Source organism: Polyodon spathula, chromosome 26 (genome assembly GCF_017654505.1).
Source record: "Polyodon spathula isolate WHYD16114869_AA chromosome 26, ASM1765450v1, whole genome shotgun sequence".
NCBI lineage: Eukaryota > Metazoa > Chordata > Actinopteri > Acipenseriformes > Polyodontidae > Polyodon > Polyodon spathula.
This window is the reverse complement of record NC_054559.1, coordinates 489,809-510,261: the sequence shown is the minus strand read 5'-3', so window position 1 is coordinate 510,261 and position 20,453 is coordinate 489,809. Positions and strand designations below refer to the sequence as shown.

The 20,453-nt window shown below is 40.4% G+C and overlaps 2 protein-coding genes across 2 annotated transcripts in view; one reads left to right on the top strand and one right to left on the bottom strand.

Annotated features, from left to right (window-relative positions):
• Nucleotides 1-20,453, bottom strand: part of LOC121300647 (membralin-like) — a 64,548-nt gene that overhangs the window by 9,424 nt on the left and 34,671 nt on the right. The window lies entirely within an intron of this gene.
• Nucleotides 592-19,144, top strand: LOC121300835 (glutamate receptor ionotropic, NMDA 3B-like). The gene is made up of 8 exons (XM_041229756.1): nucleotides 592-596; nucleotides 1,461-2,598; nucleotides 5,513-5,658; nucleotides 6,073-6,188; nucleotides 11,976-12,127; nucleotides 13,936-14,100; nucleotides 16,773-16,843; nucleotides 17,081-19,144. Exons 1-8 carry the CDS (start codon nucleotides 592-594, stop codon nucleotides 17,508-17,510), a joined length of 2,223 nt encoding a protein of 740 aa, XP_041085690.1. The 3' UTR covers nucleotides 17,511-19,144.

Below are 20,453 nucleotides of genomic sequence, written 5' to 3'. Positions count from 1 at the left end.
GCTGTAACACACGTTTTCAAAAAAAAAATAAAAACTGCACATTTCAAACCTATGTTGGAAGTGCAAAAAGATTTATGGAATTATTTTGTTAGCTAGAATTAAACTATAAGAAATATGTAATAGCGTTATATGACTCCAAGTGGCTGTGCACACAATGGTGAATTAAAGAGCTGCAAGGTGGCGAGAGAAACAAACAGACACCTAGTGTGACTCTGAGCAAGTCACTTAACCTCCTTGTGCTCAGACGTTGTTGTAAGTGACTCTGCAACTGATGCATAGTTCACACACCCTAGTCTCGTATCTTGTAAAGCGCTTTGTGATAGTGGTCCACTATGAAAGGCGCTATATAAAGATTATTATTATTATATCTGTCTGACAAGGTCTTTAGGACAGAGCATGCTCAGCAGAGCATCTATAGGAGAAAATAACATGTATTGCAGGGGAAACACAAAAACAGCATCGTTGCAGAAGGGATCCGGAACTGGATACACCGCAACCCTTAGAAGTCTTAGAACCTGTCTCATGATGAATACCCCTGTGTAGATGTCGAGAAACGTGTTGCCCAGATGATTAACTGCCATTGGTGTAATTATGCCGTCAGTGTGTTTTAAAATGTAACGTTGCACTAAACGAACAACACGGGACACAGCAAAGGTCTTTCCAAGGTATTCTGTAACACTTTATGGTTAGAGATTGGACAATCTAATTAACCTCTGTTATACTGTCAATACCCCCAGTCATCCCATCCATCAAGTATAATCTGTTATCGACACTGAACACTGGTCATGTTTAAACTGCTGTAACTAACGCATTGATCTGTAGAAATATTTATGCAGAACTTATATGCTGATTGCATTTTTAATTTGTTACATGGGCCTGGTAACAAATGCTTTCAGTAGTTATGTCGAATGGGCAATAAAAAAAACTGTAAAAAAATTAAAGTTATCAAACCAGAAATATTCAGGGTGCTAGTTTGAAGCCAACATTTCCAAAAGGAATACAATAAATGTGATGTTTAAAATTAGAACAAAAATCTAATCAGAAATCGAAGATTTAAAGCTGAATATCTGAAGTGATATTTAGAAAAATGGCCGTTGCTGTAATTTTGATCGAATCTGTGAAATTGATTTTGTGTTGAGATTTCCCTTTTACTACCTCACCGCTGTTGCAGAGGGGATAATTTGCTTAGGAATCTTTTCAGAAGCAATGGTTAAATAAAGCCAGTGTAAGAGCCAGAGTGAGCGTCTCAACCTCTATGCATTTGCGTTTTACCCTGATGTTAACGACAGGGGTCAGAGTCCGTGTATCTCAAAGCACTGCCCGTTACACTAGCAGAAACAACAGCAAAGAATTTTACAAAACATAGCAATAATGAGATATTTTAAAATTATATCAAGTCCCTTTGAAGTTAAGCATAACTGCTGCCTTTTTCTTTTCCTAAAGAAATTGTGCTGATAAAGATGTGGAAAAGTGTTTGAGGATCATTTGTGTCTATCCTGCAGGTTCCTGGCTGACACCTCCTTCACAGGACAAACAGGCCCTGTAGCCATAGGGAACTCCTCCCGGGTGCTGACCTCCCCCCTCTTCCACATCTGGAGCCTGCAGAGGGACCCGCTGGGCCAGCCGACCTGGGTGACGGTGGGCAACTGGAAGAGAGGACGGCTGGTGGTGGAGCAGCAGGGCTTCTGGCAGGGCAGGGGTTTACACAGGAAGTCAGGAATGGGAGGGGGGCCAGGGAGCCGGGGGGTGAGGGGAGACGGGGCCTGGGGGAGCTCTCGGACCCGGCTACGTGTCGTCACTTTGGTGGAGCATCCCTTCGTCTTCACCAGGAAGGTGGATGAAGATGGGAGCTGCCCAGCTGGCCAGTTCTGCCTTGACCCTCGGACCAACAACTCAGAAACCATAGACAGGTACTTCCGACATCTTTCCCGGGAAAGTAACACATCAATCCCTGACGATTTCCGCAAGTGCTGCTATGGCTACTGCATCGACTTGCTGGAAAAGCTGGCGGAGGACTTGAGATTTGATTTCGACCTTTATATAGTCGGGGATGGGAAATACGGAGCCTGGAAAAATGGCCGTTGGACTGGGCTGGTGGGGGATCTTATGAGTGGTGCTGCAGACATGGCGGTCACCAGTTTCAGTATCAATTCAGCCAGGAGCAAAGTCATGGACTTCACCAGCCCATTCTTCTCAACTAGTTTGGGCATTCTGGTTCGGAGCAAGGATACTGCCGCCCCCATCGGTGCCTTCATGTGGCCCCTGCATTGGTCAATGTGGGTGGGCATCTTCATGGCTCTCCATCTGACCGCCCTCTTCCTCACCCTTTACGAGTGGAAGAGCCCCTATGGGATGACTCCACATGGGCGGAACCGCAAGAAGGTCTTCTCCTACTCCTCAGCCCTCAATCTCTGCTACGCCATCCTGTTCGGACGCACCGTTTCCAGCAAGACTCCCAAGTGCTGGACCGGCCGCTTCCTCATGAATCTGTGGGCCATCTTCTGCCTGCTGGTGCTCTCCAGCTACACGGCCAACCTGGCTGCCGTCATGGTGGGAGAGAAGACCTTCGAGGAGCTGTCAGGAATCCATGATGCCAAGGTGAGTTCAGTGGTTCGGGACGAAGCCCCACAACACAGAATTGGTATCGAATGATATTTCTTTGATGATTATGGAATACAGTACAAGATGAAATGCTTGCCATCAAACCCACTTGCTTTGAGGATCTATTGTCTGGCTGTTTGGGCAAGATGATAGGTGACTGGTGCAGGGGACGGGGATGTATTTTTTCGATTGACTGAAAGCGTGTGTGTGTGTTTGGTGGTGGTGGGGTTACATCAGCCAACTCATCTGTATGGGAGTTTAAGACACCACCATTTAGTAATTTGCATCTTTAGTTTTGCTGGCAATACACTGTTGTGCACTAGATGGTGCTGCTGCTTATTAATATGCCTCTGGCTGGTCTAGCCTGCATCATGTCTATGGCACGAACTGAGAACAGCTCCTGGGCCCATAATGCAAACACCTTGACACAACAATAAAGAAATAAGCAATATTTTAAGAAGTGCAATGTTTTGAAAAAGGGAAGAAATTGTCATTTGAACGTCTTTGTGATTACCACGGTATCATGTCCCAAATGAAGAAAAAAAATAGCAAATATGTTAAATGATTACTTTTCACAAGTTTTTACAAAGGAAGATACTGACAACATGCTCCACATGTCATCCAGTTCCTATCCAGTTTTAAATAACTTTAGCATAACTGAGGCAGAAGTGTTAAAGGGACTAGGAGCTCTTAAAATAAACAAATCCCCTAGGCCGGATGAGATCCTCCCAGTAGTACTCAAAGAAATGAAAGAAGTAATTTACAAACCGCTAACCAAGATCATGCAGCAGTCTCTTCACACAGGGGTGGTACCGACAGACTGGAAAATTGCAAACGTAATACCGATCCACAAAAAGGGAAACAAAACTGAACCAGGTAACTACAGACCAGTAAGCCTGACTTCTATTATATGCAAACTTATGGAAACTATAATAAGATCCAAAATGGAAAATTACTTATATGGTAACAGGGTCCTGGGAGACAGTCAACATGGTTTTAGGAAAGGGAGATCGTGTCTAACTAACTTGCTTGATTTTTTTGAGGATGCAACATCGATAATGGATAATTGCAAAGCATATGACATGGTTTATTTAGATTTCCAGAAAGCTTTTGACAAAGTCCCGCACAAAAGATTAATTCTCAAACTGAACGCAGTTGGGATTCAAGGAAACACATGTACATGGATTAGGGAGTGGTTAACATGTAGAAAACAGAAAGTACTGATTAGAGGAAAAACCTCAGAATGGAGTGTGGTAACCAGCGGTGTACCACAGGGATCAGTATTAGGTCCTCTGCTATTCCTAATCTACATTAATGATTTAGATTCTGGTATAGTAAGCAAACTTGTTAAATTTGCAGACGACACAAAAGTAGGAGGAGTGGCAAACACTGTTGCAGCAGCAAAGGTCATTCAAAATGATCTAGACAAGATTCAGAGCTGGGCAGACACATGGCAAATGACATTTAATAGAGAAAAGTGTAAGGTACTGCACGCAGGAAATAAAAATGTACATTATAAATATCATATGGGAGATACTGAAATTGGAGAAGGAATCTATGAAAAAGACCTAGGAGTTTTTGTTGAATCAGAAATGTCTTCATCTAGACAATGTGGGGAAGCTATAAAAAAGGCTAACAAGATGCTCGGATACATTGTGAAAAGTGTTGAATTTAAATCAAGGGAAGTAATGTTAAAACTGTACAATGCACTAGTAAGACCTCATCTTGAATATTGTGTGCAGTTCTGGTCACCTCGCTATAAAAAAGATATTGCTGCTCTAGAAAGAGTGCAAAGAAGAGCGACCAGAATTATTCCGGGCTTAAAAGGCATGTCATATGCAGACAGGCTAAAAGAATTGAATCTGTTCAGTCTTGATCAAAGAAGACTACATGGCGACCTAATTCAAGCATTCAAAATTCTAAAAGGTATTGACAGTGTCGACCCAAGGGACTTTTTCAGCCTGAAAAAAGAAACAAGGACCAGGGGTCACAAATGGAGATTAGACAAAGGGGCATTCAGAACAGAAAATAGGAGGCAATTTTTCAATTCCCCAGTAATGTTGTTGAAGCTGACACCCTGGGATCCTTCAAGAAGCTGCTTGATGAGATTTTGGGATCAATAAGCTACTAACAACCAAACGAGCAAGATGGGCCGAATGGCCTCCTCTCGTTTGTAAACTTTCTTATGTTCTTATGTTCTTATGTGAAGAGATGGACAAGGTTACTGTGATTGAATCAACACAGTGTGCCCCAATACTTGTTGGAGGTTGTGTACTTGTTCATCTGGAAAGGTCAATTATGATAAACTATCTTCATTACAGGGCTGCAAGCAGGGGACACACAGAGATCAATAAAAAGAATACACTTGTTTAAAACACAATCAATTTAGTCATTAAAAAATTACCTTGAAGCTGCAATGCAATGTAACACTGGCTTGGATATTTTAAGTGTGCTGACTGTTCCCAATGAACGGAAAAGCTCCTTCTAATCATTGAATCCCCTTTAAAATCCATTCACCTTCCTCAGTAGTGGTATCCCAAGATCTCTGCTAAAAACTGGAGTAATCAAGGAAGGGAGATGATGTGTAATGTTGTTTTTATATTGTTATTGTTTTTGCGCAGAGACTACCAGTGAAAGCTCACCAATTAGTAAATATGAGATCTGAAAGGTGTGCATTACTTGGTTTGTGTTTAACAAGCTTTGTTGTTGTTATTATTATTATTATTTATTATTATTATTATTATTATTATGAATAGTATTGTTATTTATTAATTCATTAATTAATTAGCGTTACTATTGAGATTTTTTTATGATTATTAATTATCATTGACTGCACCATTTGATAAACCCTGAGATCTGCAGGACTGTACCACTGATTTGAGGGGTGTCTCTCTTTCTCTCTTTGTTCTAGCTGCACCACCCCTCCCATGGTTTCCGCTTTGGTACGGTCTGGGAGAGCAGTGCAGAGGAGTACATGAAGAAGAGCTTCCCCGAGATGCATGAGTACATGAGACGCTTCAATGAGCCCACCACCCCAGATGGTGTTGCCAACCTCAAGTAAGGGACAGTTGGGAGAGGAAGGGGTTTTCAAAACAGATAATCTGACACTAGAACATATGCAAATACAAAAACGGTCTCCATATGGTGCATGGCACTCATAACCTGTTTAAAAATGACCTTACCAAGCTTTATCCAAAGCAAATTAGCCTAAATATATGTACAAATATACAGAGAGATAGACAGGCATCCAGACGTCTCCATATACCCCTATAATCTGATACTGTCAACTCTCAATTCCAAGGATCCTTTGTGTTTGATAAGATCATATATGAAGGATTACATTTCTTTAACGGGCAATGGTGTCTTCAGTCTTTTTCTATACATGTGTGCATTAAGTTGTCCTGTAGATGTGGAGACTGTGAAAGTCCTGAGGCAGGTCCCGCTCTTATCTTGTCTTCCCGTGTGTTGAAGGACAGATCCGCCTCAGCTGGACGCCTTCATCATGGACAAGGCTCTGCTAGACTATGAAGTGTCCATCGATGCAGACTGCAAGCTGCTCACTGTGGGGAAGCCCTTTGCCATCGAAGGTGAGCCACACATTCCTGCACAATGTTTTACAGAACAGCTGCTTCCATATTAGAATGAAATGATCAAGGAAGTGCTGCAGATATCCTGAGAATAAGACATTGAACTGAGAACTTCTCTTAGCTTAAAAGTAGCATCAGATATCTTGAATGACTTTTTGAAAGAATTAAAGCACCTGTTAATTTTACAAAACTAGAACCAAAACAACCAAGTCATTTATTTCAAGTTCCCTTCAGCCCTCTTTAGGCATTTCATTTTTCATTTTGTAACATCATGGGTTTTTTTTCTTTCCAAAAATAGGAGTTCATTAAAGAACCGAGGACACACTTTGAAAATATGACCCTTCATGTTTTCAAAAGAAAATTCACGTTTGCTATATTTGAGACCTGCGTAGTTAAAGAAAGGGCAAAACAGGTTTACATGAGTCATACTTCGACATGCCACTTTAATTACTGTTATTATAACACTGTGGTTATACAAATTAATTCAGCCAGATTTTATGGAATTATCTTGTCAGCTACCTGAAGTTGTTATTGACTTCTGTACCATTGCTGCTGTATTTTTTTTTTTGTTTGTTTGTTTATTTTTTTAACACCTGGGTAGTTAAAATTGTACATTTCAATAAAAAGCTTTTGACAAATGTAGGTCAACGTTATATAACACTATAATTAATTCAACAGCTTTTTTGGAATTAATGTTTGAATAAGGGCAGTACAGTCAAGACTGCTAATAAAGACATTTACCATTATGTGTGTGTGTCGTTCACACAGGAAAATGTTAGATTGGTGACAATTCATGTCAGGTAAGACTGAATTATTTAATTATTTCTATGTTCTAACAAAACAATTCAAATATCTTGTTGTGCATTCATGTACAGTATGCCTCGGATGTCCTGTTTTGAAAGAAGCACATGATCTTTTAAAACAGGGTATCTGGTACTGCAGAACTGCTGTATGAGATCAATGTTTTCACATAGATTGTCCCCCATCCTTTCAATTGCTTCCTACTTGTTAATAACCAACCAGCTGCTTCCCCTATTGACTGACATGCTTTTAGCCAATCACATGATCCAGAAGACACTGTTGAGGTGAAATGACTCAGGAGGGGTACATATTTGTGTTTCATTTCACATTTCAGACTGATGAAAGTGAACGTGGTAAATGTGTGTACCGCCAAGGCTAAACCGTTTTGCATTGCCCTATAGAATTAACTAAATTAGCTTCATAAATTTGAATGAAACCTGCTGAATAATGTTACATTAACATATTGAATTACACACCGCTTTGTAGTTTTCCAAATACTTAACGAAAAACTGTCAAAAATTGAAAAATGGGACATTTAGAAATTTAACATGAAATACTGCTATGGCTTTCGGTAGACACTTGTAATATAATTTTGTAGTTTCTTTGATCACATGATGTTAAATAAAATATCTATTATGCCATTATGTCTCAATTCTAAAACTGTAGGTGATGCAAAGCATTTGGCCAAGCTGTAGAGCAAACTTGATATTCTGGGACCAGCTTATTTTAAGGACAACCTTCCTGAGCTATTTAAGAAAAGTGACTTGTCACAATGAGTGTCCATCTTTTCAATGCTTCACGCTCTGTTGGGTTGAGAAGGTGAACAGGCTGCTTGTCCTGCAAAGTGGAATGAGCCGGCAAGATTGCAAATCAGCATGCTGACAGATGAGACTAGTGATTCCCAGCACAGTTAATGTCACTACAAATTCATTTTATACACTGGAAATCCGACATTCTGAGAACCAATGGGACTGGGTGAATTACACAGAGCTAACAGAGGGTTTGTCCAAAGGAGGCGGGAGAGATTCAATCAGAAATTCTGCGCTTTGTACAGTTAGACACCCACATACATCGCATTACAAAAGAGTCCACATTTTGTGTTGACATTTAAAAATGCATGTTAAAATGAATAAGAACATTTACAAAAAAGAGGAGGCCATCAGTACCTGGCCTGCTTCTAGTAGCTGACAGATCCCAAGACTTTGGCAGGTCGGATCTTCAAGGACCCCGGTGATCCAGGTTTGGAAAGTGTAAAATAATACGCCCACCACATAGTTAAAATCAGTGTAAAAAAGGCACCAGGCAAAGAGCTTAGCTACTTGACTTAAACCCCGTTCACACTTGCGGTTTATGCCGGCCCAGGGCTGCCTTATCTCATGTGTGAATGCTCGAAAATGAAAAGGCGGCCCTGGGCCGGGTGAAATTAAACCAGCTTTCTGATGCGGCCTAAAGTATCAATGCTGCCTCAGGGCTGGAATGTGTGAACCCAACTCAGGCCGTGGGCCGGCCTTAACACGTCAATGCGGTGATGTACCTCGAACTACTCCCCTACTAGGTCGAGCGTAGTAGATCAAAACAATGTTGGTTTTAAGGGGTAGCAGTTGGGACGATGCAGAAATGAACCCTTAGTGGCCCGTTTATTCAACGTGTCAGGTCCAATTTATTTTCACACGCGCTGTTTTAAATATTTTTTTTCCCCCCAGAGTAAAGCAGGTTTAAAAGGTATTGAATCGCAAAAGGACAGTCCTGCATCTCCAGTCAAGCCCCACCCCTTGTTGGCTGTATTTTTCACATACCTCTTTATAGAGCTAGATACTCTCCCGATCACTTGTTTTATCACCAAACTCCTCAATAATGTGATCCAAGTCATTACTTTATTACTATAACATCTCAAAAAGCTCTGCAAATGTCCATGATATTCTTTGAGCGCTGGATGCAGAAGCAGCTATCTCCTTTATGTCCGTGTTATCTCTGGTGAAGACCTGCAAGTTTGTCCGAGAACTCTCGGAAATACTGAGCAGCAGGCCAGAAATAAACCCACCATGGATCTTGGATTTTATGGAACCTGTGGCAATCTCCAGCCTGTTAAATAGCAATGGGGAATGCACTGAATACACCCACACTTTTGACGATGATGATACTGGGTCAGTCATGAATGGTAAGTATTTCTTCATTGTACAGCTTTCATTAAAACGATAAAACTTGTGCTCTCTGGCGCTCTCTGTGTGTGTGTGTGTGTGTATATATATATATATATAAAAATGCCCACACATTTCAGCTTGTAGCTAAGATTGTAAATCTCAATATTGTTAAATAATGCATACACGTTGCATATTCAGTCACCATTAATATAATATGTTTTGTGACTAATGTAATGTACACATCCTTGTTTGCTGCATTTATGCATGATACAACACGATCGTTTTTTTCCACAGTAACCGACTGCACTGTCAACACACACCTCTATCGTATCTTATGCAATAAGTACAGTACCAACCGTGTTGCAAAAAATAAGATTGCCTATTTACGTGTGCAGATTTCCCAGCTCAATCACCTATGTTGACTTCCGGGAATGCGGTGTTTACGTCACTGTTTACATTCTCGACAAGCACTTCGCCGCAATTTAGGCTTCCTTTTCAGCCACATATGTGAACGCGCTTAGGCCCCCTAAAACCTCAACTGAGAACGAAAATTTTGAGGCGGCCCAGAGACAGCCCAAAGCCGACTTAGTACGTGTGAATGGGGTGTTAGTTTCTTATAAAAGTCCTAGTTAATAATAACGTTTCTAGAAAAAGATAAGATCCTTTCTCCACTTCATTTCCTCACCATCATTCTTTTCAGAAGCAAATTTTGCTGAAATAATTAGTAAAGATGACAAATAATCATACTGAAAACAGTTTGGTCTATAAAACATTCCTTTAAGTGTTCAGGAAATAAAGTCAGTTACCTACAAGTAAAGACGGCTGTGGCTATTCGAAAACGAAACACTTGTTTTTAAGTTATTTTGGGCTGGATCTCGAAAGTTAAGTCACCAAGATTCCTAAGATGCATGCGGTTTATTGTACGCTGTATATATATATATATTATATATATATATATATAATATAATATATCTCTAGTATATATAGACACTAATCACACGACCCACACAACACACATACACACACTGAGTGGTACAAAACATTAATAAACACCGTCCCTATATTGAGTTGCACCCCCTTTTTGCCCTCAGAACAGCCTCAATTCGTTAGGGCATGGAGTCTACAAGGTGTCGAAAGCGTTCTACAGGGATGCTGGCCCATGTTGACTCCAATGCTTCCCACAGTTGTGTGAAGTTGTCTGGTAGTGGATCTCTACTCTGAATAGCTTGTTCCATCCATCTCATCCCACAGATGCTCAATTGGATTGAGATCTGGCGACTGTGCAGGCCACTGCAGTAAGCTGAATTCACTGTCTTGTGTACACACTCTTGAATACACTGCTGCAATGAAGGGATGCACCTGATTGGCAGTGGTGTTCAGATATCCTGTGGCATTCAAACGTTGCTCCACTTTTATCAAGGGGTCCAATGTGTGCCATGAAAACACACCCCACACCATCACACCACCTCCACCACCCTGCAATGCTAACACATGATGGATAGATGTGGTTTTTTCCAAACCCTAGTCCTCCCATCAGAGTGAAACATCAGGAACTGGGATTCATCAGACCAGGCAATGTTGTCCAAATGGAGAAAGTTTGGGACAGTGGTGAATCTTCCCAGGAGTGGCTGTCCTGTCAAAATCTCTTCAAGAGCAAGGTGTAAAATTGTCCAGGAAGTCACAAAGAACCCTAGAACAACATCTAGGGATCTGCAGGCCTCTCTCACCTCAGCTAAGGTCAGTGTTCATGACTCCACCATCAGAAAGACACTGGGCAAAAACGTGATTCATGGCAGAGTAGCAAGGCGGAAACCACTGCTCACTAAGAAGAACATGAATGCTCGTCTCAAGTTTTCCAAAAAGCACCTGGATGATCCTCAAGAGTTCTGGAACAATGTTCTATGGACAGATGAGTCAAAAGTGGAACTTTTTGGCCAACATGGGCCCCGTTATGTCTGCCGAAAACCAAACACTGCATTCCACAGTAAGAACCTCATACCAACGGTCAAGCATGGTGGTGGTAGTGTCATGACTTGGGGATGCTTTGCTGCATCAGGACCTGGATGACGTGGCATCATTGAAGGAACCATGAATTCTGCTCTGTATCAGAGAATTCTACAAGAGAATGTCATGCCATCAGTCCTGAAGTGCAGCTTCAGTCATGCAGCAAGACAATGATCCGAAACACACAAGCAAGCCTACATCAGAATGGTTGAAGAACAAGAAATTTTAAGTTTTGGAATAGCCTAGTCAAAGTCCAGACGTAAACCCCACTGAGATGTTGTGGCAGGACCTGAAACGTGCAGTTTATGCTCAAAAACCCACAAATGTCATAGAGTTAAAGTAGTTCTGCATGAAGGAGTGGGCCAAAATTCCTCCACGGCGCTGTGAGAGACTGATCAATAACTACAGGAAGCGTTTGGTTGCAGTTATTGCTGCGAAAGGTGGCGTAACCAGTTATTGAGTCTAAGGGGGTGATTACTTTTTCACACAGGGGCATTGGGTGTTGCATAACTTTCATTAATAAATATCAAAATTTTGTGTTATTTGTTCACTCAGGGTCCCTTTTATCTATTATTAGATTTTGGTTGAAGATTTGGTTGAAGATTTTTCACGGCACTGTATATATATATATATATATATATATATATATATATATATATAATATTTATATCCTAGGTTACACTTTCTAGACCTAAGTTATATTCTATGTAATCACACTGTTAGCCCAGTGATTACACAGACAGGTACTCAATAACTACATGTTGAATCCCCACATTGAATTGTATGCAGTTTCAAGGGCCTTCTGTAATTCCTGCTCCCCACTCTTATCTCTCCCTCCCAGGCTATGGGATCGGCCTTCCCCAGAACTCTCTCTTCACCTCCAATGTGTCGGAGTTCATCAGCCGCTACAAGTCAGATGGCTTCATGGACATGCTGCACGACAAGTGGTACAAAGTGGTGCCTTGTGGGAAGAGGGTGTTCGCTGTCACTGAGGTGAGCGTGTCACCAGAGCTCCACTGCTCCACCACCTTCTACAAACACAGACCCAAATTCAATTACCATTTACCACACTGCCTCCTTGCCAGTGTCTAAGCTCTAACCACTAGAACACACTGACTCCCTCCCAGTCCTTCAGCTCTAATCACTAGACCACACTGCCATCGTCCCAGTCCCTCAAAACATATTATAATGTTATTTTAAGATGACTGTGAACAAGGCAGTAAAATAAAATTATGTAACAAGATGAATCAATTTGATTAATAACTTGATTTAGTTAATATTGAATATCTTCAAATTAGTCTCAAAAAGTAGTAATCATAGGCATCAATTGGATTTTTAAATTAATGTTATCAAGTACAAAAGTTAGTATGAAAACTTTTTATAAAACCCAAGTCTGCATCTCAAAACTTAGCCCACAGTACAAATGCATTCAAGACAACTCATAAGCGAAAACAGCTTGTATTGTGTGGTAACTTAATGCAAAAACAGTAAAAATACTTCTCTCTTGTGCGTGTCACTAGAAGTGTGACTTAGGTCCTCTCAAATGCCTCTCGTTTAACTGGGACAGCCGCTTCATCAGGAATATTTTTACATCCCCCCAATAAAGCGAGCCTACTGTATAATAAAGACATGCTGACCTGCCTAAGTATCTAATCAATAGGAATTCAGATCTAGTATCAGTTAATTAACCAGACTGCCTCCTGGGCCTTTACAGGTTAGACAAGATCAGGCCTCTCACTCGCCTGCAGCTCTGCACACTGCTGTCGGGAACTCTTGAGTACAGTTATTAACTGAAGCTCATGTGTGTGAGTTTAATGGAATTTTTGGATTCAACTTGACTGTTTTGATAGAAAGAATTCCCCCAGGTTTTTATTTCTGTTAGGGTTGTGGTACCCAAATAGCCCTCATAAAAACATGTGATCCTCCCACAGCCACATCAAATCCTGTGTAGGCCCCACTTGTGCAATTTTGCTCATCTTAAAACGATATTATCTTTTAATATTTATCACATCCCATAATACCCAACCAATTTACTGAGGACTTGCTAAAAGATGGCGCTCACATTAAAAGTAGGTAAAATGATCTTAAAATGGTCAATATTTCACAAGAGATTCAAAACACAGGAAAAAATAAGAAAGTAGCAATAGACAAGCTATTTTCTGCAAATATACCCAGTTGTAGTTCCATTAAAGGTGAAACAACTGCTTTTTACTCATCAATCAAGCTAGACCTTTCAGAAGTGACTCTAGATGTACTTTCATGCTGTTTAGAGATGGAAATGTACTTCAGGAAATACATTTAAATGAACTCACACTGCCCTCTTGTGGAAAAATGCAGTATGATAACTGACTCTTCATTATACACTGAAAGGATAGCATTGAATCATATGTTTAGCCTGTTTTCTAATGGTTAGAGCTGACGGACTGGGCGGCAGTGTGGTCTAGTGGTTAGAGCTGAGAAACTGGGAGAAAGGCAGTGTGGTGGTCTAGTGTTTAGACCTGAGGGACTGGGAGGGAGGCAGTGTGGTTGTGGTTATAGCTGAGAGACTGAGCAGGAGGCAGTGTGATCTAATGGTTAGAGCTGAGTGACTGGGGGGGAGGCAATGTGTTCTAGTGGTTAGAGCTGAGGGACTGGGAGGGAGGTAGTGTGGTCTAGTGGTTAGAGCTGACTGGGAGGGAGGCAGTGTGGTTGAGGGCACTGCATGAAGCCCCGGTGAATCAGCCCTCAGCAGAGACTCGTAACCCAGGGCCGGATTCTCACACTGGGCAGGGTGGTCTCTCTCTCTCTCTCTCTCTCTCCAGACCCTGCAGATGGGAATCAATCACTTCTCAGGCCTCTTCGTGCTGCTCAGTGTAGGGGTCAGCGGGGCTCTTCTCACTCTGGCTGGAGAGCACGCCTTCTACCGGCTCATCCTGCCTCACATCCGCAAGAGGAACAAATTCAAGTACTGGCTCCACACCAGCCAGGTAAAACCACAGCGACCGAGAACTACAGCTCCCAGTCCATAATGTCTCCGCAATATACAGGATACGTCACATGTATAAAAAATTTTAAAAAATAACCTAGTTAGCATAAAGGGATCATAAATATGTGCCATCCACAAAAGGGGTCATGCAATGTAAAAGTTAAAACAGACACATTTGCAAACCTGGCCCCCTACTTTTACTGCAGTAGGAACTAGTGGCAACATGAATAAAATTGGGGACCAAGTTTGCCAGTTGTGTCTGGTTTAACTGAGTCGCTTTCTATTCAGTCTTTACAGGGCCACTGATCCCCTTTTTCTATATGTATATATTGGCCCCTTCTCTAGAGACCACATCTTTATACAAGTGGGCACTTTATTCTTATAGTTGGATGTGAAATGTTTTTGGACAGATATCACTTAAATGCACACCATTTAAGTTTTAAACTTTTGATTTGATGACTTTGTTAGAAAACTAGCGGTTCCAAGCTTAGTACAGGTCGATTACACAGAAGAGAGCATAGCTACACACAGCAGAGGATTTGTCATTTATATAATTTATGGGCCTACCTCCATGAAAGCCTCAGGGTGTGAGTGTTAGACCACAACTGTGCTTTAATTAAACAACTTCTAAATAGTCTCATGCACTTTATCATTTGTGGATATGTGTTCCTTTTTGCTTAATATTTTTATAAATGCATGTGTCATCTATTAAAGTAATCAATCAAATTAGACAAGCACTAATTTGCCTATTTTGACGATTTTCCAAGATTTTCATTTCCAGTGGTTTGATATGCACAACAAATCAAAACATAATAAATGGGGTGCTCTAATGAATGTGCACACATCTGTGTGTGTGTGTGTGTGTGTGTGTGTGTGTGTGTGTGTGTGTGGTATATATATATATATATATATATATATATATATATATATATATATATATATATATATATATACACACACACACACACACACACACACAGTACTGTGCAAAAGTTTTAGGCAGGTGTGAAAAAATGCTGTAAAGTAAGAATGCTTTCAAAAATAGACATGTTAATAGTTTATATTTATCAATTAACAAAATGCAAACTGAGTGAACAGAAGAAAAATCTACATCAAATCAATATTTGGTGTGACCACCCTTTGCCTTCAAAACAGCATGAATTCTTCTAGGTACACTTGCACAAAGTCAGGGATTTTGTAGGCATATAGTCAGGTGTATGATTAAACAATTATACCAAACAGGTGCTAATGATCATCAATTCAATATGTAGGTCGAAACAGAAACAGCTGTGTAGGAGGAATAAAACTGGGTGAGGAACAGTCAAACTCAGCTAACAAGGTGAGGTTGCTGAAGACAGTTTACTGTCAAAAATCATACACCATGGCAAGACTGAGCACAGCAACAAGACACAAGGTAGTTATACTGCATCAGCAAGGTCTCTCCCAGGCAAAAATTTCAAGGCAGACAGGGGTTTCCAGATGTGCTGTCCAAGCTCTTTTGAAGAAGCACAAAGAAACGGGCAACATTGAGGACCGTAGACGCAGTGGTCGGCCAAGGAAACTTACTGCAGCAGATGAAAGACACATCATGCTTACTTCCTTTCACAATCGGAAGATGTCCAGCAATGCCATCAGCTCAGAATTGGCAGAAAACAGTGGGACCCTGATACACCCATCTACTGTCTGGAGAAGTCTGGTCAGAAGTAGCCTTCATGGAAGACTTGCGGCCAAAAAGCCATACCTCTGACGTGGAAACAAGGCCAAGCGACTCAACTATGCATGAAAACACAGGAACTGGGGTGCAGAAAAATGGCAGCAGGTGCTCTGGACTGATGAGTCAAAATTTGAAAGATTTGGCTGTAGCAGAAGGCAGTTAGTTCACCGAAGGGCTGGAGAACAGTACAAGAATGAGTGTCTGCAGGCAACAGTGAAGCATGGTGGAGGTTCCTTGCAAGTTTGGGGCTGCATTTCTGCAAATGGAGTTGGGGATTTGGTCAGAATTAATGGTCTCCTCAATGCTGAGAAGTACAGGCAGATACTTATCCATCATGCAATACCATCAGGGAGGCATCTGATTGGCCCCAAATTTATTCTGCAGCATGACAACGACCCCAAACATACAGCTAAAGTCAGAACTATCTTCAGCGTAAAGAAGAACAAGGAGTCCTGGAAGTGATGGTATGGCCCCCACAGAGCCCTGATCTCAACATCATTGAGTCTGTCTGGGATTACATGAAGAGAGAGAAGCAACTGAGGCTGCCTAAATCCACAGAAGAACTGTGGTTAGTTCTCCAAGATGTTTGGGCCAACCTACCTGCAGAGTTCCTTCAAAAACTGTGTGCAAGTGTACCTAGAACTGATGCTGTTTTGAAGGCAAAGGGTGGTCACACCAAATATTGATTTGATGTAGATTTTTCTTCTGTTCACTCAGTTTGCATTTTGTTAATTGATAAATATAAACTATTAACATGTCTATTTTTGAAAGCATTCTTACTTTACAGCATTTTTTCCCACCTGCCTAAAACTTTTGCACAGTACTGTATATTTTATATATATATATATATATATATATATATATATATATATATATATATATACATACAGACACACACACACACACACACTTACGGTGACTAGGAAAGTGAAAGTATAAACTTGTTCCTCTTCTTGCAGAAAATCCACCGTGCTTTGAACATGAATTTTGAGGATGGTAAGAACCGAAACCAACCAAAAACGGAGAAAAGGTACCGTGTTCTCAAAAACTCAAACCTACATACAACACACATGACACAGACAGTTTAAGAATTAACTATATTTGTTTCAGTGTCATATTAGATTGACTAGTCTTTCTTGTGTGGAGGTACCTTTTCCATCCTATACCAGTGGGAGTCAAAGAAAGAATCTGTTACATCAGATTCAGTTAATTTGTTAATCAGTGTGAAACCAGCACTAACTCCCTCCCTCTTCGATCTCACATCCAGTTGCAACCTTCAGAGGGTCCAGCCACCCCCTCCCCTAGCCAAGTGGAACAACGAGAGAAACAAGAGTGCGCAGGAGAGCAGGGACAACAAGCGGGTACACTTCAACCTGGAGACCCTCAACAGCGGCCGGCTCCTGGCTCAGGTGGTGGCGGCGGGCAGGGAGGAGGCTGTGACAAAGGGGGCACGGAGGCCCTGCAAGAACGGCTGCTCTCCCTGCTCGTGCACCTCACCCCGAAACACTGGGCTGGTGGAGCTGGAGAGCCGCATCGAGGAGATCCGCGGGCAGTTACGGGCCGCACTGGCACGGAAATCAGAGCTGCAGTTCTGCTTGGCGAGAGAGAAAGAGTGCCAATCGGCAGCCCCACTCCCCCTCCAACCCACCACCACAGAGGAAGAAAAAGCAGCTAAAGAGAGCAATGCAGACAGGTGATTGTGCACCAGGGCAACTATTTTTTTATATGGATTTAAAAAGTATAATTAAGAAGTGCAATTTTAAGGATACAAACCTGGACTTGAAGGACCTGGTAGTTTTTTCCCCCCACGGATTCCTCTGGGTAATGACAGGAAAATAGGAAGTCAGGATTTTCTCATTATTTTGTAAACCTTGCAGATTTAATTTACAGGACATCTTCAGAAATGTATTTCTCAACAGCTCCAGGCGCTGAATCAAGATTTAAGGTACTGCATTAAGGGTGTACGGGATAAAGACATCAATCTGTAATAAACTTGGATTGCTCAGAAGTACAGAAATCCTTTTCTTCAGGAAGCCTTTGTTCCATTTATTCTCCCTGCTTTGAGGCTCCAAGATTGCATTAAATCTATAACGTTATTTGTATTAAGCTTTGCAGATGACATTTGAACTTTTTGAAATGCTACAATCCAAGACCCCAGTTCTGATTTCTCACGACTTCCAAAAAATGTCTTGCTATGGGTCTTTTGTATTAAGCATTCCCAAAAACTAGCATTCCCAAAAACCACTCTTTTTTTAAAAAATCATTGTTTTACTGAATGTTGGAATTCCGCTGCTCATTTTTAAAGACTTTCTCTTGTAAGGATGGATTTTCTGCCCACATGTGTTATTGGGTTGAATCAAAATGGGGAATACTGAGACTCTTCTCCAAGTAAGGACAGCTAAGGATAGCTTTCAGCCACTGTGGGACATTATGATGTGCCAGAAAGACTTGATTTCTCTTTCCAAGCTACAATATACTGAACTGTAAAATAATCAATTATAACTTCATTAAGCATCTTTATTTTTTTGTACAGTATTCCCAGATTTAGATAATGGTTTATGTTATTTTTGTAACTTGATTTACTCAGACAAATTCATTTTAACACTAGTGTGCCAAAAAAGGCCTTAACACTTTTTCCTTTTTTGAAAAACAAGTTTTATTTGGATTTATTCCATGCAATTAGAATAGGGGAAATCAGGTTCTGAATACAAGTTTAAAAAAAAAAAAAAACCCACAACATTAAATTATGGGAGCTGCCAGGGATAACCAGAAATATTCAATCGCGATCACAGATACACGGAAACAGCCGACCACCTTCATCCCTGAAAATGACTCATCAAAAAAATGTGTAAGCACCAATTCCTAAACATCATCTCGTTTGATTTACTTAGCTTTGCTGAGAAACAAATTACAACTGAAGTGAAATATGAATATCATAGACGAGTACCGTGCGACATCTTGATGAAGAAGGTGCATTCTTGGGAAAAGATGGAGTGACAAACAAACTTTATGGAACTGGCCTTAGCCATGAAGTAGTGAAACATAATGACTCCCTTATTATTTAAACACAAAAAACTATATCATTTGTATTGTTTCATGTACATTGAAAGCAGAGATTTTAAACTATATTAGGTACTTTAAAATCCATGTTCTTATCATTAGTTCTGCCTTGTTGAGCTTTGTATTGTTATTTTATTAAACCAAAACTATCCACCTGGTCTAGGTGCAATTTAACCACATCACCTACAGCACAAGCAATGCTTGGCAGGAAGCAACCTTTTATGTATTCATAATCTACATGTGATTTAGCAAATTACATTTCCCTATAATCCCTAGAGTAAAAAACAACAAAATTAATTTCAGCAAAATAATAAAGGATCTGTATTTCTGATGTGAGATGTTAGAAATGGATTTTAAAGTCCAGGTTACCACTTCTTTTTAAGACTCAATACTCTGTCCCAGTCCCAATGCACCTTAAACTCTGAAGCACTCTGCATTTTAAGCCACAAGACCCAAAAGAAGGGGGAGGGAGCCAAGACACATATGGTTTGAATGCACAAAGACAAACTTTTTTTTTTCTACATTACAGTTAAATGCAACATTATAATGAAATCAGAAATTTTATTTAACACAGTAGAATTAAATCAGAAATTTTATTTAACATTTACAGTATTTAATTGAAGGGTTCCAACAGTGTCCAAAATCTCTACAAGGAATACTGTACAATATACTGTTCCGCCACAATCTTCCTGCTTCCTGGTACTATTATAGGCACCCAAAACATGGAACATTTACTACATTTTTTTGTTTGTTTTTTGTCCGATTAGTCTTACATCTCTTCTAAAATAAAAAAAGGTCTAAAATCAAATAGCATATCGTAATATTGCACTCAGTGAATTGGTAAGGACAGAGCAGCCCATTAACCAATTGTACAGAAACTGTTGAAACACTGAAGCTACTTATTCAATATGTGTTAACCTCCTCCTCCAGGCTTATAATAATAATAAATCCATCTGTTTGCAAACCCTTAAGAGGAGTGTTAATCCATTTTAGCTTTATTTATGTTATTACTAGTCCCCCTTTAATCGTGGGAATCGTTTTGTACTGCATTTTTTTTTTTTTTTTTTTAAAGATATGTAAATACATCATATGCAATACTACAGATAAACACACAGGTGCCTTTGTAACTTGACCACTGCAATGCATGAAGTGTACAGCTAGCAGCAGGAGACTGTAATCTAGAACATTGTCTAGTATCTCTGTATTCCAAATGATAGTATAGTACAAGCAAATAACTACAAGGATCTTCCAACAGAAAATAGGGGGACCAATGATACTTGTTATAAGGGCAATGGAGCAATTGTGGCTCAACTTTTAATTTGATAACCTCCACAGCCCCCCACTTTCCAGTTTAACTGTACAGCTGTGGCCAAAAGTTTTGCATCACCCTATACAATGATCTAATTTGGCTTCATAAAGGTGAATGAAACCTGCCGAATACTGAATTACATATCGCTTTGCACTTTTCCATATACTTAACGAAAAACTGACAAATTGAAAAATGTGACATTCCAAACATAGTACATATTATTATGGCTTCCAATAGACTTGCAATATAATTTTGTTGTTTCTTTGATTAC